General features: G+C 39.3%; 1 protein-coding gene across 1 annotated transcript in view; it reads right to left on the reverse strand.

Annotated features, from left to right (window-relative positions):
• Window positions 1–16,810, reverse strand: part of NUDT14 (nudix hydrolase 14) — a 62,862-nt gene extending 46,052 nt beyond the window's left edge. The window contains exon 1 of the mRNA XM_067295641.1: window positions 16,554–16,810. Coding sequence (XP_067151742.1) covers window positions 16,554–16,634 — 81 coding nt within the window. The 5' untranslated portion in view covers window positions 16,635–16,810. The remainder of the gene's footprint in view (window positions 1–16,553) is intronic.
• Window positions 16,811–20,259: the final 3,449 nt, after the last annotated feature.

Here is a 20,259-nt window from a genome sequence, read left to right on the forward strand (position 1 = left end):
CCTAAGTTACTGAAGACATTTTCCAAGCTACCTAATTTTACTGAAACACAAGTAACTATACAAAAAAGAAGCTTTGTTTAAAAATTTTAGAGAGACCAAAAGAATGAAAAATGTCTCTGGGGAATTTCTCTTTTAATCTTTTCTAGTCCATTGGCAGCTGACTCCTTTTGACCACAGAGTTACTGAGATAAAGGGCCTACCTGGGAAGTTTCAGACCAGTGATAACCAGCAACAGACCGGCAGAGGAAATAATTTTGCACTTGACATAATATAACTAGATCAATTACATCTGTGGTAGGATATCTTCAGGATAGAGCAAGATTCAATATAAACTACCCATAGCAAGTCACTAAAGTCTGAGACCACAGTAGGTGGTAAATCTCACTTCCTATTCTTAAACGTCTTCCTCTACTCGTACTGTGCACTCATTAGTGAAAACAATCCTTTAACCCCTTAGGAAAAGGACTCTCCAGAATGATATGCACTGGACAAACTCTGCTTTGGTCCAAATCACTTTCTTGCAACTCCAGTAATTCCCTTGATAGTTTACACCAAAGAATTTGGGAATGCTGAAGACAACCTAATTTAGAATCTCTTTAACTCAAAAAGAGACATTTCACTGACTTCATTGGAATTTAGGGCTCTCACCACATCTGAGCAAGCACAGCAGGGAAATAAGCAGACATGAGCATAGTCAGTAGAAGGAGAAAATGAATCTTAAAATCATCAGTCCCAAGGCAACCACTACGCCTACAAGCATAATTTCTTCTTTGCTACCCTAGGTCATGACCCTTATCCAAAAGAGGAAGGAAAGAAACTGTCCTTTCATCATTAATTTCACTATGCCATTCAGAAAAACAACACTGAGAACACCATAAAACCACAGTTTAAGTTGCCACTAGTATTTCAGCCAAACGTTAATCACTACCATCAATTGTCATATATTTCTCATTACCTCTTTAGTCATTCTAACAAATTCCTCTGCAACTTATACATGGGCTGATTAAAATCTTCTCCAGTCGACAGGGAGCAGAAAAAGAACCTATCCTTCTTCTGCCACAGTACTGGACCATACCCTTCTCGGACAGCTGCATTCAAAAGCTATGCAATAGATAAATGTTAGTGCTAGTTTCCAAAACAAAATTCTATTTTCACTGCAGACCACTGCCACCTGAAGCAGAACACTGATAAGAAAAAGCCTGTGTCTATTATAGACTGTTGTATTATTAAAAGTTGGATTTAAAAAAAAAAGAATCTGTAATAATTAGCTTCTTTAAGTTACTTGGCTTTGCAAATGCACCTGTAAAACAATAGCATCAGTCAGATAAATATGATTTTTACAAATAACTAACAAATCTGTTCATGTACTTGTAACTTACGAAGGACAAAATATTTCTGATGCAGAAGTCAAAGCAATGCAGGAACAATATAGCTCAATGAACTGTACGCCTTGCATCACACACAAATCTGGTACATGCCAACAAAGAACCAGCATTAACAAGATTAACCAAGGTTAGCAAGCAGCACTTAGGAGATCCTAAGTTTCAACAAAGTTGGGAACAAAGCCAGGTGCAGCACCGTGGTGTCTCCATGGTGAAATAAAAGTAGGAAAGGACGCCTCCTACACTCTGAAGTCTCATAGGAACTCAAGGTTACCACTTACTGCAAGTGTTTTTATAGACAAGGTCTAGGGATTTTTAGCATGTCTCTTCAGTAGCACTGAATACTCTAAGCATGTCTAAACTATTTATTGCTGTTTCTGCTGGCTCCTTTCACAAAATATCAAGTCACCTTAAGGTCTCTTATCTCCGAGCATGCAATGTCAGGAACCCAGTATATACGTACGAACCTTAAATCTTAGACAAAGAATGAAGTTTATAAATTTGCTCCACAGATTCAGTAGGGCTGGTCTGAGAATGAAGAATTAGCTTCCACGAGTACTACAGACAATTACACATCTTTTTTGCAAGGGCAGGATACACTTTTCTAACTAAAAAAATATATATAAAACATAGCAGTGCAGAAAGTTGCTTCTTTTCTCTTTCATCCTCTCCCCAAGGCACACACGTTAGGTATGGCTTGTCACATCACCTAGTGCAACACTGGAAGGCATACTCTGAAAGGGCTGTAGAAGAACATACAGACAGAGGGGAAGGGAAACACGGTGTTAGCCTGGCTGCTAGACTTCAAACCTACCTATTACATTTCATTTCTGTTTTTTTAAGAAATACTTCAAAAGCAAATATTCCAACAGTTGCTCCTTTTAGTGAAATGATTTCACTGACTAGTTGTTTTCAGTTGCTGGGTCTGATTAGATCTCTACTCCCCCCCCCCCCCAATTCTTACACTAAATCTTGACATTTGTATTATTATTTCTACAAATTAATCTTTCTCTATGGAGTGTACCATAATGTTCTAGGGAGGCTCATATGTTCCAGAGATTCTTGTGAGAGTCCTGCCAAGGTTTTAACTCCTAGACAGATCAAAGAGAAAGTAACCAGATAAAAAGAAACAGGGCTGTCCAAACTGACAGGTGAACCATCTATCCTCGAAAAAAGATGCTTTACAGAAACACAATCAGGTGTCACATTTGGAAGAACTATCCAGTAAAATACTGTAGTAGTCACTTCTGTACTAATGATTATTGACCCTGGTTTCACTGTATCGGTGGCCAATACTTTCATATTATTCTTTAACTTATCTGAGTGTGACAAATCAGACAAGTTACTGATCAAGTTTTAGGCTGTACAAAGCGGCAGCACTATGAAGTGTTGTTCTAAAGAACAACATAAACTTTGCAGACAAAATAAGCCAGTAACCATGTAAACCATGTAAAAAAATAAAAAATTCAATTTGGAGACATCACTCAATTCCTTAAAGCCTTGCTGAGAGGCTGTTCTGCTAAAAACTACCTACAGAAACTGCCTATTTATGTCCCATATTTTAAAGCGTCAGAAATGTTACAATACTGAAAGCAGAGTACTAAGCACAGACACAGATATAAAAATCTAGGACAGACTTGTCAAAAAGCTTGACAGCCAACTCTTCTTCTAATACTGCTGCTTCAAGTTCAACATATTTAAGTGACCAAACAATAATAAACATCTGTACTAAAGCCAAAACAAAGCTGAATGAAGCCAGCAGCTATATTTTGAACTGATGAAGGAAAGTAAGAACATATACAAGAGCTGTACAGGTTCATATCCTAAATATGTTTTAAAATTATTTACAAGGTTATACTCTATGCAAATTTCCCTTATTTTCTCCACGTGTTGACTTAAGCCGAGTTTGTCAGAATGTGTAATTTCTGGTCAAATAGGTGACTGCAATCACAGCAATTCAGTGTTTACTTTCTAAGTAAAAAAAATCTGCAAGTCAAATTGCTTGGGAGTTTGCCTAATTTAGGATTAAGTAGAAACAATGCGAGTGAAATCCTGGCTTCACCAATATAAGCACCAAAAACATCATTGCTTTCAACACAGGCAGCATTTCAAAAGTGTATAAGAATATATACTAAGGAGCACAAGATCTGGCCTTTTATAATCTGGAACCTTTTACAGTCTAGAACCTTTTTATGCAGCAAAACATAATGTTACTTCCATTACAAGTTCACAAATATCAATTGGTAATTGTTGCTCAATGATGAAAATACCAAACAAGAACCAACTGTATTTCAGGTTCGAGTTTCAGTAAGAGACAGTTAACAGACAGGTTCACACAAACTTTAAAAAAAACATTTACTCATCTTGATGTGATACAGTTAGGAGAAAAAAGATGTTCAACTATTATGGCTAACTAAAACATCAGCTAAAATGACAAATTTCATTGACAAGAATTGTTAAAATAATAACACCAAGTTATTAAATTCTATGTAACGTTGTTTGCATAGTCAGTCTTCCTAGTCTCAATTTTCAATGAGCTTGTACATCATGAAAGCCTTACAGAATCACTCTAATAATGTTATGCTTTTCAGTGATACATACCATTTCTAAGCACAGGATGCGCAAATAATCCTGTAGTTGCAATCATCATATATCAGGCTCTTGGCAAAAACAATCTTCTTCATTATGAATCAGATCTAGAGTCAGAATCATGCATAAGACCTAGCTGTTTAACTTCAAAAAGAACTCATGAATTAAAATTGAAACTACATTTAACATTTCTGAAATTGTAAGATGAACTAATGAATAATGTACTGTGTGCTTTATTACATTGCTGAAGAACCCTTTTAATCTTTTAAAATAATTATTTGTGTCTGCTTACTAAAAATGCACCTTGATCATATGCAGCCTCACACATCAGAACGAGAATTTGGCTCAAACCTATAGAGCTGTTTTCTATGTGCGCTAAATAGTTTCTTCCAATCAGGAAGAAATCTACTGCCCAGCTCTAAAAAACACACTGTTTGTTGACTGGGAGGACTGCAGCAGGAAAAGAAAGGGGGGAGAGGTGAGGGGCAGGTTCCAGAAGACAAACTCATGCGATTACTGTGTAATACACAAATGTGCTTTTCAGAGAGCGGACACACCGAACATATTTAATATGCTGCACCAGAAAGAAAAATAACTATTTTTAAAAAACACTTAAGAATTTGAAGCAGTAGATATTAAACATATCAGAAAAAAACCGTCCCTGAATACAGGCAAAAGAAAATTAAAAAGCACAGTAACCACCACTTACATTTTCATGCTTGCATACTTTTCCTCCCTACAGAAGGGGGAAAGAAAAATAAAAAAATCACATGCACACACAGAGGGTCACAAAAGCTATGAAAGACATACTTAACACAGGTTTCTGAGCAGATGACAAGCCATTAAACTTTCACCTTTAGGCAGTTATGATGATTTGATGTCTCTTTTATGATATCTCCATTTTTTTTAATTAAAATCTACGATGTGTTTAACAAGCAATTCTTCCATCAATCTTTGATGTGTTTTACTTATAAAGCAATGACAGTTTTCAGTTCAGTCTCCTTAAAGTTCCAGAGAAACCATTTTCCACTCACTTGCTTTGAAAGCCATTAAAATAACTTGATGAAGAACAGCAGCAGGGGGCTAACAGAAGCCAAGGCTTAGTAACAACCTTTAGATTTTTCTCCTAAGACTTTCTCACAGACCTTCCTCACAAAGATCCTCAGGGCTTTTCATCCTCTCCCTTCTCCCCAGCCCCCTCCCCCAACTATCAGTTCAAAGCGACAGATGCAACTAGCTCCAGGTTTTGCTATTTTCTTCATTTCACTTTCACCTTTCAGTTTTGAAAGATTAAATTGAAATCTAATTCCTATAGCACTGGCCAACTCCTCATCATCTTTCCTTTGGAAAAAAAAAAGGTAAACAAAAATATACAAGAAGTAACTTGGAAATATCTTCTAACCCATCAGCTATTTTGAAGAGAGCACAGGTACAAAGAAAAGCACCTGTTCCTTAAAGGTCATATATAACTTGCATTGAATTAGAGATTAATTGAATTGATTAGTCATTTATAAACAGTTCTATGTTTTAGTACAGTATTGTTGAAATCTTTGTAACAGTTTAACCCTGTAACAGTTTAAAAATTGAGATATACACAAAAGAACTACGTAAGCCAACTGCCAAACAGCCTTTAACCGCTCTTTAAAAATGGCAACTCCTTGTAACAAACCAGGTTCTTCAGTTATAGTTTCATCCAAATGTAGAAATTAGGGTTTTACGGAAAACAGAAATATTAGGATAGTACTTGTCCAAATCAGGATCATGTAAAGCATGCTGTTTTTCATCTCTCTTTTGCTGTGTTCACCACTATTTTATTTTTTAATGTATCATTATGGTTGCTTCAAATACAGTCTTTGATCAATGATTTGGGGAAACTTTTGGAACTGAGTGACTCCAGTGCTGTACTGATACTACAATTGTTGTATTCAAGTGATACCATCGTGTTCAAAATGCAGCACATATAGCATTTTTGCAACACAAGCAGGTACTTTTAGGAAACCAGGTTCTAAGACATACTTATTCATCCCAGATTCTAGCTACAATTCATTGTTCTTTTAAAAATTAGAGCTACGGTTACAGTACACATGGCTAGGAACAAACAGTGATGAAACGAGGCCAGGCAGACGTCTTTGCGTCCTTAGGACAGAGGCAGCACAGACGAGAGATCTGAGGTCAGGCAAGACAGATGGTGGGCATTTCCATTACAGCTAAGTCACCTCTTGTCCTTAGACCGTGGAGCTTTTTGTTTTCAGTTGGTGACTCTCACCGTTTGTGTTTCTACTCTATTCCAGCAAGCTCATATTTCCTTTTACAAACTGGGAGAATATACTGTGGAATAACCTCCTAGATGTCTGAGAACAAATCTTACCAATACTTTCTCAGAGTAACACCAACCACCATTCCTGCTGCATACCCTCTTTCTGCTAAAGTAATATGCTATGGAAGTGTTAATGTGAGGTCCGTTTTTCCATGAAATTTCCTTAAAAAAAAAAAAAGTCAGAAGGAATTCAAAGTCTGTGAACTGACATACAGTCCTATCAGAAAACACACAAAAAGTTTCTGCTGGCTTTCTGCGATAATTGTATCACAACTGTAGGAAAAGGATCCAGAAAGAACTGAAAACAAAGAATTTCATGAAGTATACAAAAAATATTCTAAGGAACAGTTACACTTGTGCCTAATTTTCAGCAAGCATACAATCACATTACAGAATTGGAGAAATGTAAGCCTGGAAAGACCTCATAAGATCACCCAGCACAACTCTCTTTAACAGAGGCAGGATCAAATATACGTTATGTGAGTGCTATATAACACACGCCAAATACAGAAAATATGACTGAGCATTATCCACTCAGAGCTTCAAAGGGGCTGCTCCATCATTCAAACTATTCTATCATTCATGCAGCTTTAGCTTTAAAACGAACACTTGTAATATATTTGTAATAATATTGAAATATCATTATACTAGAAGTAAATGACCTATAGTTTGTCACAAATGCTACTGAACAATAACCATTTAATTAAAATCACCATTTGTATTGCTCCTCTTTCTATACTATTTTTCAAATATCGATGCTTATTTCTCCAGGAGGGTAAACTTTCCCGTATTTTCTATTTTCAGAGAAAGAACATCTCTCACCTTCAGGACTTTAGCCTCATTTCCCTATAATGTATTCATCACCACTCAGCACATCTGTCCTAGCAAATCCCATTTCCTGTTCTATTCATGAGGCTCTGCAACCTGGAGCTTTAGTGATTGCCGCCACACTTTTCCCATGGCCTTCTCACCTCTCAACCCCCCCACGTACCCCGCTCCCATTGTTTATCATCTGTTCTCCCCTGCTGCAAACTGCTGTCAGATGTTCACTTATCCCTAATCTTACTCACTGCCTTTGATATTCTTTCTAATCCAACAACCTGTCAACTGGGGCATCAGCCCATGTCCAGACCAGCTGCTCTGTCACAGGCTGTAAGATTCCCTCTCAGCTCCATGAGGCATTTAAAGGATTTTGACACAGCAACCACAACGTGAAACAAATAATTAATTCTGTTTTGATCAGCGATCATGGCTTTAGTGTGACATTAGTTGACTGCTAAGAAAAACTGAGCTTTAGTTTGTTTAAACTTCTGTAAACTTTAGTATTGCTATATTAAGAAGATTTTTGATCTGAAGGATAATACTACTGGAAACTAAGTTCTTTGACACAGAAGATTTGTTGTAGTTAAAAATTATGTTGAAAAAGTAATCTGAATGCAAGTCAGACCAGCAGTTAACTTTATATGCCTGCTGTGTAAAAAATATTTATTTATGTAACATCAATTCACATATAAAGTTTTCAGAACACAGGAGCTGACTTTTTATGAGTTGTAGCTGAGAATAAAAATGCATTTCAAGTATGGCAGCAGCTGAGGTAAAATCATTATTTAAAATGCACGTGAATTTTCTGGAATATATTGAAGTACATTTTCATTCCATATAGACCATCAAAAACTATTTATCTACTCAGACATTTTAGAGAATATTCCCATTTATGGAAAATGTCAAATTTCCATAATATTCAGATTTGCTATAAACACTTAAAATGTTACAGTATTCATCTGCTTTAAAACACACCAAATATACACAGTGTCAGTGCTGAAATAATGATTCAGAGGACAGACTTTTTTGTACCAGGGAAAAAAACTATCTGCTATCTAAGCGAACATATGTATTTTGATCCAAACTGAAAAACAAATACAGCATTTAGTAGCTGAAGCACATGAACACTACTTTATTTCTCAGCTCTAGCTGCAATTACTACAAAAGTCATAGTATCAAAAAAGTCAAAAAACTGCTTTATACACTATAATAGTCATATTTCATACACAAAAATATAGTAAGATCTCAGTGTTGGATATTATAACTCATTTCATTCACTGAGAACTAAACCACTTTTATTCTTAGGGCTTGTCTATACCAGGGCATCTAGAAAATTAATCTGATGAACTTGAATTCTGCTAGTTAAACTCCATTAAACCCCTATGTGGACACAGTTATTCAGTTTAGCTTACTGCTCCCTTAGGGCATACACTGGAAAGTTAACATGGATTAAGGTAGGGTATGAATTCAAAGTGCAGTTGTACTTTGAAAATGGTTTAACGTAAACAGAACCAGACTCTTTGTTGTAGAATGAGACATGGAGTTAATCGGGAAAGTCCTGTGTAGACAAGCCCTTGCAGATGAGGCTACTGGAGTGGTATTGTCAAAACCAACGGTTTTCCAACCTCTTCATTTGCAGACCTGCAAACATCTTCCAGTGAAGCTGCAGACCTTGGGTAGCACATTAAAACCTACTGATAGTTGATCTGCTTTTCTTAGTTGACTTATGTGGGCCACCTATAAGTAGACCAACGGCCATCAATGAGCAGGGTATCAGAACTTGAAAAGTTTAACCTAACTACAACTTATGCACTTCCTCCTAATACTAGCTTTCAATTTCATGGCTATTTCACAGTAACCATCTAATTCCCAAACACTCATGTTCAAGCTATTAATGACATTAAATAAGATTTTAGTGTTCACTTATCTAACTGTAGATATATTTCAGCTCTGTGCAAGGATGATACAAAACATGATCCACACTGCCTTATTCTTTCCAATAAGAGATATTTGCTGTCGTTAAGTTTGTTGACTCATAATATGAGTGATCTAAAAATGTGAAGTTTTTTCACTGCCAACTAATTTCCATGTATTTACTTCAAACTATGCTATGTTCTCTTCTTGAAGCATACTGGATATAGAAATTAAGACTAATACAGCACAGTATTCACTAAAACAAAGAAGAGTACTGGTGTTCTTTTCAACTACTTCTTTTATTTGCTAACTCTTCTTATTATTTCTGTCTTTGGTAATTCTTAAACATCTCAGGCTAAAATAACTCGTACAACTTTCCAGAATTGCATTCAAGATATATGGTAGAGCCACAAATGGATATGCTTAGATTCCTTCATTTCTTTTCTTAAACTTGTGCCCTTATTGCAAAGAACACTTCCTCTAGAAGGAAGTATGTGTTCCCTCAGGATCTAACTCCTTACTGCTATCATTGCTAAAACTTTGTTTCCTTTCTTTCATGCATATAAAAGAATCATACTGCACTTCAACCATAATTTTCCATTAACGTGGCAGCAGTCATATCAGTCAGATCAAAAATATGTCTCTTCCAGCATCTGACCTCTGACAGTGGCCAAGGTGCTTGAGGAAGAATATATTGACAAGATGCTCTCAACCTCCAGCAATTTGCAGCTCAGGGACTTCCTAAGCTAGAAGTGGTTTGTTTGTATTTAAGATTAATATTATATACTGACACAAGAGATCAGAAAAGCTGAAGAAATTAAAATGAATTTTGCATAGAAAATATCATCTCCAGTTACTGCACTACTGCTTTGAAAAAATTAATTATAAAATAAAAGTCTTACTGGGTAGCATATTTCCTATTACTGGAGCCTTTTGAAGAGTCAACAGAAGAGCGTTACTAGTTTGAACAGGTAACTTAACAATGTTTACTCCCTCAACAGCATCATTCTTAAGTGTCAAAATAGAAAAGAACGTTTAATGTTTATAAAAAAGCAGAAGGAAGTTCCAGAGAATATTTCAGGCAGCTGGGCACATTCAAGGTTCAAAAATTCTGAATGTAAAATTGGATTGTTATTAGAACACTACACAGCTTTGCTCTTTTCATCTTCAAAGTTCTCATGACATAAGTGATATAGACTTTGCTTCTCCTCCACATGCACACAGTTCGTCAGAGGATTAGGGTCTTAATCTTCATGGCATCTTTGAGACAGGTAAATTGCAAAAACACAGAAACAGAGTGATTGCTCACAGTCACAGAAAAAAGCAGTATGAAATCTAGGATTAGAAATAAGAAATTCCTGGTACACTCATGGCACACTACTCCTGAGGAACGCTTTCTATCCATTATAACACTCATTATGTGTTAAAGTCTACAACAGTCCTGAAAACTATTTTAGAATGACTATAAAACTTGAAGCTATTACAAGTTAATTCCCTTAACATTGAATGAAAACATCATGCATTAACATGGTATCAAAGAGAACATTTTTCACATATTTAACTTCAAAATGGATGGCTCTAAACTTTAAAATAGAGGAAAAGTGTTGCTCAGGCCCTGGACTACTCTGAACTGTGGAAGCAAAGTGAAGCTCACAAAAGAGGAAGAAGTTCCAATTTACAATTACTGATTGTATTCTTAGGTCAATATGCAAAGAGCTTTCCAGGTTTGTCCCATTTCATTGAAATAGATGTCCATTCACCATTCCATAGATTTTATATATAACCTCACTTACATACATACTGGGAAAATTAACTGATAATAGTCCAGCAGCAAAACTTCTAAAAGATCCTGGGCAGAATGCATGCATATGTTTATACACTGCAAGGAAGCAGTGGCAAGAACTCCCTTGCCAGAACAACCTTCAAAAACAAAGCTATAGGAGTCTGGGCTAAATCCACAAAGGCTTTGATATGCGGGCTCTGCGCAAAACTTCCTGAAACAGCTTAAGAAGATATTCCCCCAGCTAGATGCTTCCCCTGAGTTGATGCTCTGCCTTCCCTTGAAGGATCCTGTCCCCAATATAGAGGTCACCAAAGAGAATATGCAAAGGCACTTCACTTTGTCCTATGCAAAGCTCAGCAGTTTAGCTTAAATTGCTAATGAAGGTGGGTTTGAACTGGAACAGCAGAGAAAGAACTGGAGCAAAAATACTTTCCCTTCTGCTGATTCTAAGTAGGTGGTAACCACTAGCACCGGGACAGAGAGTTGCACACAGTAACATCTTAAGTTACTGCAGCAAGATTCACCAGAGCTCTGTCTGTCAAAGCACCATGTTACGGTCCAAATCCAACATACAGAACCACTGAAACCCCTGCTCCGCTGCTGATTAAGTCTATGTTGAATCCAGATTCCCATTTGTGTGCTTAATCCTGCCCAAAATCCTGACAACACTGCTCAACAGTTGCTCAAAGTTTATTTCATGCCTTGGTCTCAGCACGACTCTTAAACTTGGTATTTTCTTTTCTATCTAATATATAGTCCTGTGCTTGGCTAACATACACAAAAGAGAGCTGAAGATTTACACACAAATGTGTTTCCCAGCAGTGAGAGCACTCTGCTGTGATGTGGGAAGCAATATTAATTGAAGCAAGATCTTGCAGCCTGACTCTACCACATCCCAGGGAAATGCCCTAGCCCTTGGGCATAGAGTTAATCTCTCATTAGCCATCCCTCTGGTCTCTTGAATAAATTATTTATGAAAAGCAGAAAAACTTCAATAGGAAAAAGTGAAAAGAGATTTGCCATGGAGTTCCTGGTAGAGAAGACAATCCTCTAGGAGGTGATGTATGTTAAAAAAAAAAAAAAAAAAGCCCACTTTAGACAACAAATCAATTTGCACTTTGGGGGCAAGTACACATTAAAATGAGCCAGATGGCTATCCTATATATGAGATAAATGAATTCTCTTCTTTCTGAATCAAGCAGAAAAAGAATATATAAGCAGGGTTCCTACTGACAAAATGAACAGCATACTCAGCAGGCTACGTAAGGTGCCTTGGCCATCTCTTGCTCTCCTCGCCCTTCCCCCGCTTAAAATAAAACGTATTTCTTGACTAAGGGCTGTGTTGCCAGAAGAGGGTTCACAGCTAAAAATTCCAAGTGAAATGTGGGGTCTATTCTGAAGAGCTGTTAGATGCCTATTTTGAAGAACATAGTTTTAAGCTTTACCTTACCCCTCTGCATTTGCCCATACAAATCTCCCTATTGCTTTTTTATTCCTATGACTCCTTTACCGGGCTTCTGTTTCTACCTTTGTCCTGCACAAAGACTGCACAAATCATTTAAAAAATAGTTGTTACAGGGATGTGTCTGGAGCCAGGCTCCTCCCCATAACTTGGATGCCTCCATCCACACATGGTTCAAAGCCCAGAATTCTTTCATAAGGGTGTACGCCTACTTTTATTCTTTGTAAGAAATATGCAGAGCTCATTATTTTAATTAAAAAAAAAAAATGGTCAGAGAAAGAGGAGGGGAAAAAGCCTCACATGAAGAGATCTCATGACCCTCAGTTAGAGGAGCAGATCCATGGCTGGCATGAATTGCCATAACTTCAGGAACTCCTAAGAATTATGATAAACCTCAGTAACTAAATAGCCAGAAATCTACATTGTCCTCCCGCTCTTATAGTATTTCTATATTTAACCAAATATATCTCTAAAGATACAACAGCTTCAATCCAAAACAGAACTCAAGCTTTAAAACAGAACACAGGCAATCTTAAGACTCCAGCACAAATCTGAAAAGACTCTGCTGAAATTTTATCTAACATGAAAGTAACCTCCTGGCTTGATTCTAAGTACATACAACTTTGTTCCTTCATGTGTCTAGAACTCCTTGTCTGAACATCTAGACACCCAAGCAAAATATTCAGCTGGCCTAAATACTAATCAAATCTCTGGGCCTACAATTTTGAATGTGTTAAGTGCCTCTGACAAACAGACAGAAAAACAGCTAGGCTCTGGCTCCACTCTTGCTCTGGTGTGACCACAATCTTTAGAAGGCATATCCAAGCATGGGCTTACAGCAGAGTTTCCTTAGCATTTTGTTTAGATTTATCTCCTTCCCACCCCCCGTAGGGAAAAAAGTCTGCAGATCATCCTGGATCTCATTTAGCAGTAAGAAGAGGGAGGTGTGTATATACATTTAGCATGTGCAGTAAGGTAGTTGACTAGACCTGCTGGAAAACACCAATGCGGTACTGCCAATTGTATGAGAACGTATGCATACGAGGTATATTTTTAATTTGCAATCATTTCATGGATTGCTTCCTGGTAACTTGCAGAGTTCTGAGGGTCTGCAAACCAACTAGGGCAAGTGATTTACAACTCAGTGGAGTGTTGTTTGCATGGATAAGGCCAGACTTCTATGATAAATTGTAGTACAAGTCATCTATATCTGAACTTATATTTAACTGTTGAAGACTTAACTCTTTTAGCTACTGTAATGGAACCAAAGTTACCTCCACACAAGTACTGTAATTTTTAGATGAAATGATTAAGAATCAGTCCTGTTAAATAAGAGTTCATGAATGCTCAGAGATAAATCTTAAAATCATATACTGTTTGTAAAAATTCTTTGAATTTTTTGCTTGTAGAGAAAAATAGTAGTTGCAAAAAACCAAACAAATGAAGTAAAAAACTTGCATTCTGTTTTTATACAACCTTGAACAGAGGAATCTATGCTTATTTCAGGAATATACCTGTTTAAATTTCAAAATGACAATCTAAGCCTAAACTTTCACCAAAATTATTTTAAATATAAAAATATGCATCAATGAGTCTTCTTCTGACTACAATGAATTATAGGTCACACAATTATAGCTTCACAAAAGTACCTGTAAGACCACCTCAAGCCTTCCAACTATGGCACAATGCCATGTACTGTGTTAAGTATCCAAACTAGTTTACAACAAATGCCGTTATTTAAATTTTCCTCATTTCTCTTATTCTGTTATTCAGAAAGATTTTGCAGTAGATTCGGATTCAGTTTAGCAAGTCAATGCAGGGAATTTGTGGAAGGAGAAAACTAAATTTACTCTAAGATAAAGTACCAATAGGGAACTGAGAAACAGAAAAGTTTCTTTTTCCAGCTAGTGAATAAACAAAACAGTTGTGTAAGGGGAAGATCTATTCACCATAAAACTATTAAGATCAAAGGCTAGTTTTAAATCATTTTCAGTTTCAGGTGAGTGGAGGAATTTTCAAAACTTCTTAAGCAGATCAGGCACCTAACTCCCTTACATTTTAGACACCTAACTGTTTAGGTATTTCATGGGGTTTTCAGCAGGCCTAAACACTGTTGAAATAATTAGTCAAACGACTAAAAATATTCACCATTTCCTTTGGTTAGTAAGTCAGTTTTTAAATGCAGAATGTGTTTTTAATAAACTTGGGGCCTGTCTCTGGGTCAGGTGCTGACAGTTGTGCACTCATTCAGTTTATGCTCACAGTAGGCTGAACCCAAGCCAGCTTCTGTACAGATGCCATATAAGCTATATTTTCATGTACGTTTTAAGACAGTGATCTGACCAAAGGAAACAATCTCTGCCCTCAGTCAGCCCCCAAACACTCGCTTGTAACAACAACATTACCAGCACAAGCATTTCAGTTGTATCAGAGACCCTATTGGTTTTTTAACCTTATTTAGGTTAAAATTAACTTCTTTTTTTTTGGCTAGACTGGATTAAGTTTGACCTGGACCAGATCCCTGATCCAGCTCACTATGTTGCTGCACAAACACTTGTACAAGAGGAGAGGAAGTGAGAGCAAACAGCAAGACATGCAGAAAGGGCAGGTCTACTTCTTTTGGTGGTGATGGCAGTCTATGTCAATTCACAGCACATGAACGTACAGCCTGAACAAACACATCCTTATTTCTTCTTTAACATACTCACCATGTTTAAGAGACTTGTATCTCATTAAAAGTAATTTTATAATGATCATTTGTATATTTTAATTGAACCCCATTTTCCATGTAAATACAGCATGACTCAAAATGAAAATAAGACCAGTCATTTACAAAATAAGCTAGCAAAAATTCAGAGTATGAAAAAATGCTCTCCAGGTTTTCTTCCTGATACCTAAAAAGAAACAATTAATTCAGTGTAAAACTTACAGCTGTTTGCAAGTCAAAATGTTTTAATTATCCCAACCAGTGAGAACAGAGCTTTCTTTAGGAGAATAAAGTACAATTAAAAAAAAAAAAAGGTAAAAATCAATTAATCTGCATCTGCTTTTTATGCAAGCTATTCAAGCTCATTTTTCCTTTTTGTATCTTATCTCACTACTGGACTTAAGCACACCTCCTCCATATGCATTCCCTCTTTCACTTTTTTAACTGATGTCTTCAGAAGCAAAGAAAGTAAGGAATAGAAGAGTGAATGAGAGTGAACAAACATGGTCTGAAGTACTTATTTCTAGGGTAACTTATTTCTAGGCTGCCCAAATTCTTCTGTGCTCGCACTTCCATCACCTTTCCTGGGTAAAAGCTCACACTGGACTGACCAATATTGAATTCCCAACTAGAGAAACAACCATTTTCCATGAAGAAACTCATTTGCAGAAAACATTCATCAAAGAAAATTTATTGTTCTACAGTATGAGAAACTACTTTCATTTTATGCCTTACATTCTTTCTATTGTTGCGGGCTGCAGTTCTCAGGGATCCTCTGGAAGGTGATTCATGGAGATATAAACATCATAAGGAAAAGGATTTCCTATTACCGCTTCCAATGCACACGTGTCGCAAAGCTGGCCTTTGCAAAGCGGTTACATAACGTTTGACAAGGTAAATAACCATTTGTCTTAGCGCAGGCAGGCAAGCAGGAAAAACTGAGCGGCTCAGCCACGCAGCTCCGAGGCCGGCACGACACGCGGCGCAGGCGGCCCAACGCACGGGTGACCTATGGCTCCAGCACGGGTGGCCCAAGGCACAGGTGACCTATGTCTCCAGCATGGGTGGCCTATCGCGAGGGCAGCCCGCCGCACCGATGGCCTAGGGCACCGGCGCAGGTGATGCGCCCCCAGCAGAGCTGAAGTGGGCCACCGGCCCCAGGGGGCTGCTTTCGCAGGCGGGCCTGTTCCACACTACCTTCCCTTTACACCTTGGCGGCCAGCGAGGCCCGGGCCCGGCCGGTGCAGGGAGGGCGCCCCAGGGCCGGGCAGCGGCTGTGCCCGCCAGGCGCCATGAGGCTGAGGCACCCGCTTCGGGGGCGACTCCACCAGCGGCCCAAAATGGCGGGTGGGAGGGGGGGGAGACACGACAGGACGCCCTAGGGGCCTGCGGGGCGGCCCGGCGCGGCCCAGCCTGCCCTGCCCTGCCCTGCGCGGCGGCGGCGAGCGGCGGCGGCGGCGGGGGAGGACACCCCCCACCCCCCTCCCGGCCAGCGCCGCGGAGGAAGGGGCGGGAGGGAAGGGGCTGGGCGGGCGCCGCGGGCCGCGCCGCCTCGGGCCGCCGCCGGCGCCACTCACCTGCCGGTAGCAGAGGCGGAAGGGGCGCAGGTAGAGGGAGGAGGCGCAGGGCTGGATCACCAGCTCCTCGACGGCCTCCATCACTGTCGGGGGCAGCGGCCGCCAGGCGGAGAAGGGAGGAGGAGGAAGAGGAAGGGGGAGAGGCGCGCGCAGCGCCCAGTTGCTCCCGCCCGCCTAGGCCGCGCCGCGGGGCCGCCGCTGCTGCGCCCTCCGTGTCCCTGCGGGGAGCTGAAACGGCGGGGTTTTCCCCCAAAACAGCGACGTGCAGCAGCGCGGAGCGGCCCCGTGCGCTGCCTCGCTCCGCACAACGTGTCTGTGAAGCGGTTTCCGCGGGAGGGTCGGAGCGGTTTCTGTTTGTCAGTTACCCCCCCCCCCCAGCGCGCTGCGGTTCCTGAGGCGCTGCCCCGTGGGCCCCGTCGTGTGAGGCACGCGTGGATGGGCCGAAGGCTTTGCCTCGGACCTCGCTGCTAGAGCACAAGCCTGTACGTTGGCCTGCGTGGGGTTTCTGTATCAGAGAGGACCCACGTATGGCGTGGAAAGCCTCGCCGTGAAAAGACCACCCCATCTAAGCCATAGCTTGTAACCGCCGTGTTTCTGTCTTGTAACCGAAAAGCAACGGTCGTTTGTAACCGTAAGAGCGAATTCGGTGGTTCTGAAACCTGCCTTCTGACCAACGTCCAGTCGCGGCCACGCAGCCGGCGGAAGGACAAATACCGGTTTTACCAGGCTCATCTAGCTGTTTTCAGCTACAAAGTTACAAAATAGTGACCCTCCACCTTTATTCTGTTTTTTAAACAAATCATTATTAGATTTAACAATTTCCTGCTATTCATAGGAGTTTGATCATCAATACACAACTTTAGATTATGTTCTTCTTGGTATTTTTAATATTCCTGATAATGATTTTATAGGCTCATGAGCAATGGACCTCGCAATTTGTCATGGTCATTATCTTTCTGATTTGTGTTCGGTTTCCATGCAGATGTTTCTGTGTACAGCTATTTCAGTTGCTATATAAATCAAATTATTTTGTCAATATATTGACTGCACTGAGAATAATCTGAAATTCCTCCCATCTGTTTCTTTATTTTCTATTCTGCTTTCACTGCATCATTAAGAAAGTTTATCAGCATCTCATGTGGTAAGAGTCAGAGCAGTATGGCTAAGAAGAAGGGACTCTGCTATTACAAAACTTGCTAAGTAAATGAGGCAGCGCTTATATTGCAGCACACTTGCCATCAGTTCTGATAAAACAAGTGACAATACTAAAATATGTTTTATGGGACTGAAAAGTGTTATGTTTTAAAAAGCATATTTGCAAAACTTTCATAACAAATAGGCAACTCAATATTCTTTATTGTCTGTCTATTTGAAAATGTTTGTGTAACTCCATGTGCATCATTGGATCCGTCCCTACATTTCTGTTTCTTCAGCATGATCTTGAAGTCATTCAGACATCCTGGGAACTTAAGCTCTATTTTTTCTATTAAATTATTTCAGTCTTCCAAGTCCAATTTAAGTATAAACACAGTTTCCATGCATAGCAAGTTTACAGTATCTCTGTTTGCTTATGTTAAAAGTTACTGGGTATCCCGGTCGGTTCAGCCAGTGAGATTGCCCTCTTCAATAAACATTCTGACACCACTTTAAGGTTTTGAGCGTGTGTGTGTTTTTGGGAACATGTCATAGTGTGTGATGGATTGCTTATTCCATTCGTATTCTTATGTGGGAAGCTTTTGGGGTTGTGATATGTCACAGACCTGATCTTTCTAACGTACCTGGAACAGTTGAGCATATTGTCACAGGAAAAAAACATAACATTTTGAAAAGCTCTTGTGTTGCAATTGTAATCGAAAGTTGCAGACTTCTTTACTGAACGATGTTCATTGTGAACATGCTTGCTGAACTAAGGATTTAACAATCTGAGATTAAGGGAGGCCCTTAAATGACTTGCTTAGTGTTATCACCTTACAGGTGAAATCTGAGTGAGAAAATGAGTAGGAAGAATATGTCCTGTGTGGGACACGGGAAAACTAGTGTTGAGCAACTGGACCTGAATTTCATTATGGCCTAGATATCTAGATAAGGCCTAGATATCCTGTGCAACAAGCAGCTTTGCCAGTCCAGGAACAATCCTGAAAAGGGAATCTCCCTCTGCTCCCACATCTTCCTATGGACAATAGTGAGGGAGAATAACTTCTGAATGGGTGATACGCACTTCTGCTTTCCCATCTCCTTGCACTGCTTTTGTAGCTTGCCTGTGCTAACTGATGCAGAGATGCTGCTGCAGCAGTCCCGCTCTGCAGTCAGGGTAGCTCTGCTCACACGGTGCACAAAGTCCCGCCAGGACAGACGTGCCCACCACACACTCGCCACTCCTGAAGTAACTCGATTCCAAAGGATGTTGAGAGGCCAGGCTTTGCTCAGACGGAGTGCTGCCCCATATGGATTTGTTATCTCACGTCACTATTAGCTTGCAGATCTCTCTCCTGCTCCATTGTGTGTTATTAGACATCTCTGTGTATCCTGTTTTAAAATAGAAACATTTGTATTTCTTTTTCTCCAGAAACCTGTGAAAATAGATATTCATAACTCCAAGGTGTTCAAATGCTTTGTGGCTATTGGTTTCAGTGACATTGTTCCCATACTAATGTATGGGAAGCAGACGTTTAACTGCTTTCAAAACTTTTATTTTCAACTAGTGCCACTCCATGAACTCTCATTTATATTTCTAGGATATTCTCCCTAGGTCTTGAGTTGCCAAACTTTTTAGATCCTAAATCACTATCAGCTATCACAGTTTATTTGCAGTCCACTATACATATCTACCACTACACTTCTAACTGAAATAGCTGCAGATGATATGCTTCAACAAACCAATTGCCTTGTGCCATCACATCTTCCTTGCTAAGTGTCATTGTTAATTCTACTCCCCCAAAATCAGGAAGGAGTCAGAATGGCAGGTTGCCTTTTACAACGTAAAATGCATTCCTTTGAAAGTGACCTCTGGGTTATATGTTGTGCTCTTGCCTATTAAAGTAACATAGATAACATTGTGAATGTTGTTTTGGGTGGTTTCCTCATGAGTTTTTCGGTTTCCTGTATCTACTGGTCTTCTATTGGAAAATACTTCACTAAAATCTAGATGTTTCACCTGCAGAGGTTCTAAAGGATCTGAGAACAGTTTTTGTAACTGTGTAATAAATACCCTAATAAAGAAAGGCAAAAATATGATTAAAAATTTGTTTCTTTCCTGGAAGGAAACATCAGCAGGGTAAGTCAATGGGGAGAGGAGAAGAAAAAAGAAAAGTGTCATGTCTGGAACTACAGAGTCTTAGGGGAAAATTCACTGGAATTTCATCTAAAAAATGAAATGTTAACATTAGCATTAAAAATGAATTATTTCTGCTGGGTAAGATTCTTTGTTTAGCAGACTTCTCTTTCCTTCAAAGCAGTGTTTGCCCTGTATTATGTTGTGAGTAACTTTTATTACCAGCAAAATATCCAAAAAATATTTTTTTTTCTTTTAAAAAATCCCTTAAGCTTGCAGTTTCCACAGACATGGGCCTTCCCTCGCCCTTCTGCACACACAGACACACAGTCCTTGGGCACGTGCTTTGTGGAGGGTCAGGTTGCATCCTTATTAGCAGTTTGTTTTATTGCTGTTTGCTTTGGGACACAACAGGGAATGTTTCCCGTGCAAGCC

The sequence above is a fragment of the Apteryx mantelli genome, chromosome 4 (genome assembly GCF_036417845.1).
Source record: "Apteryx mantelli isolate bAptMan1 chromosome 4, bAptMan1.hap1, whole genome shotgun sequence".
Classification (NCBI taxonomy): domain Eukaryota; kingdom Metazoa; phylum Chordata; class Aves; order Apterygiformes; family Apterygidae; genus Apteryx; species Apteryx mantelli.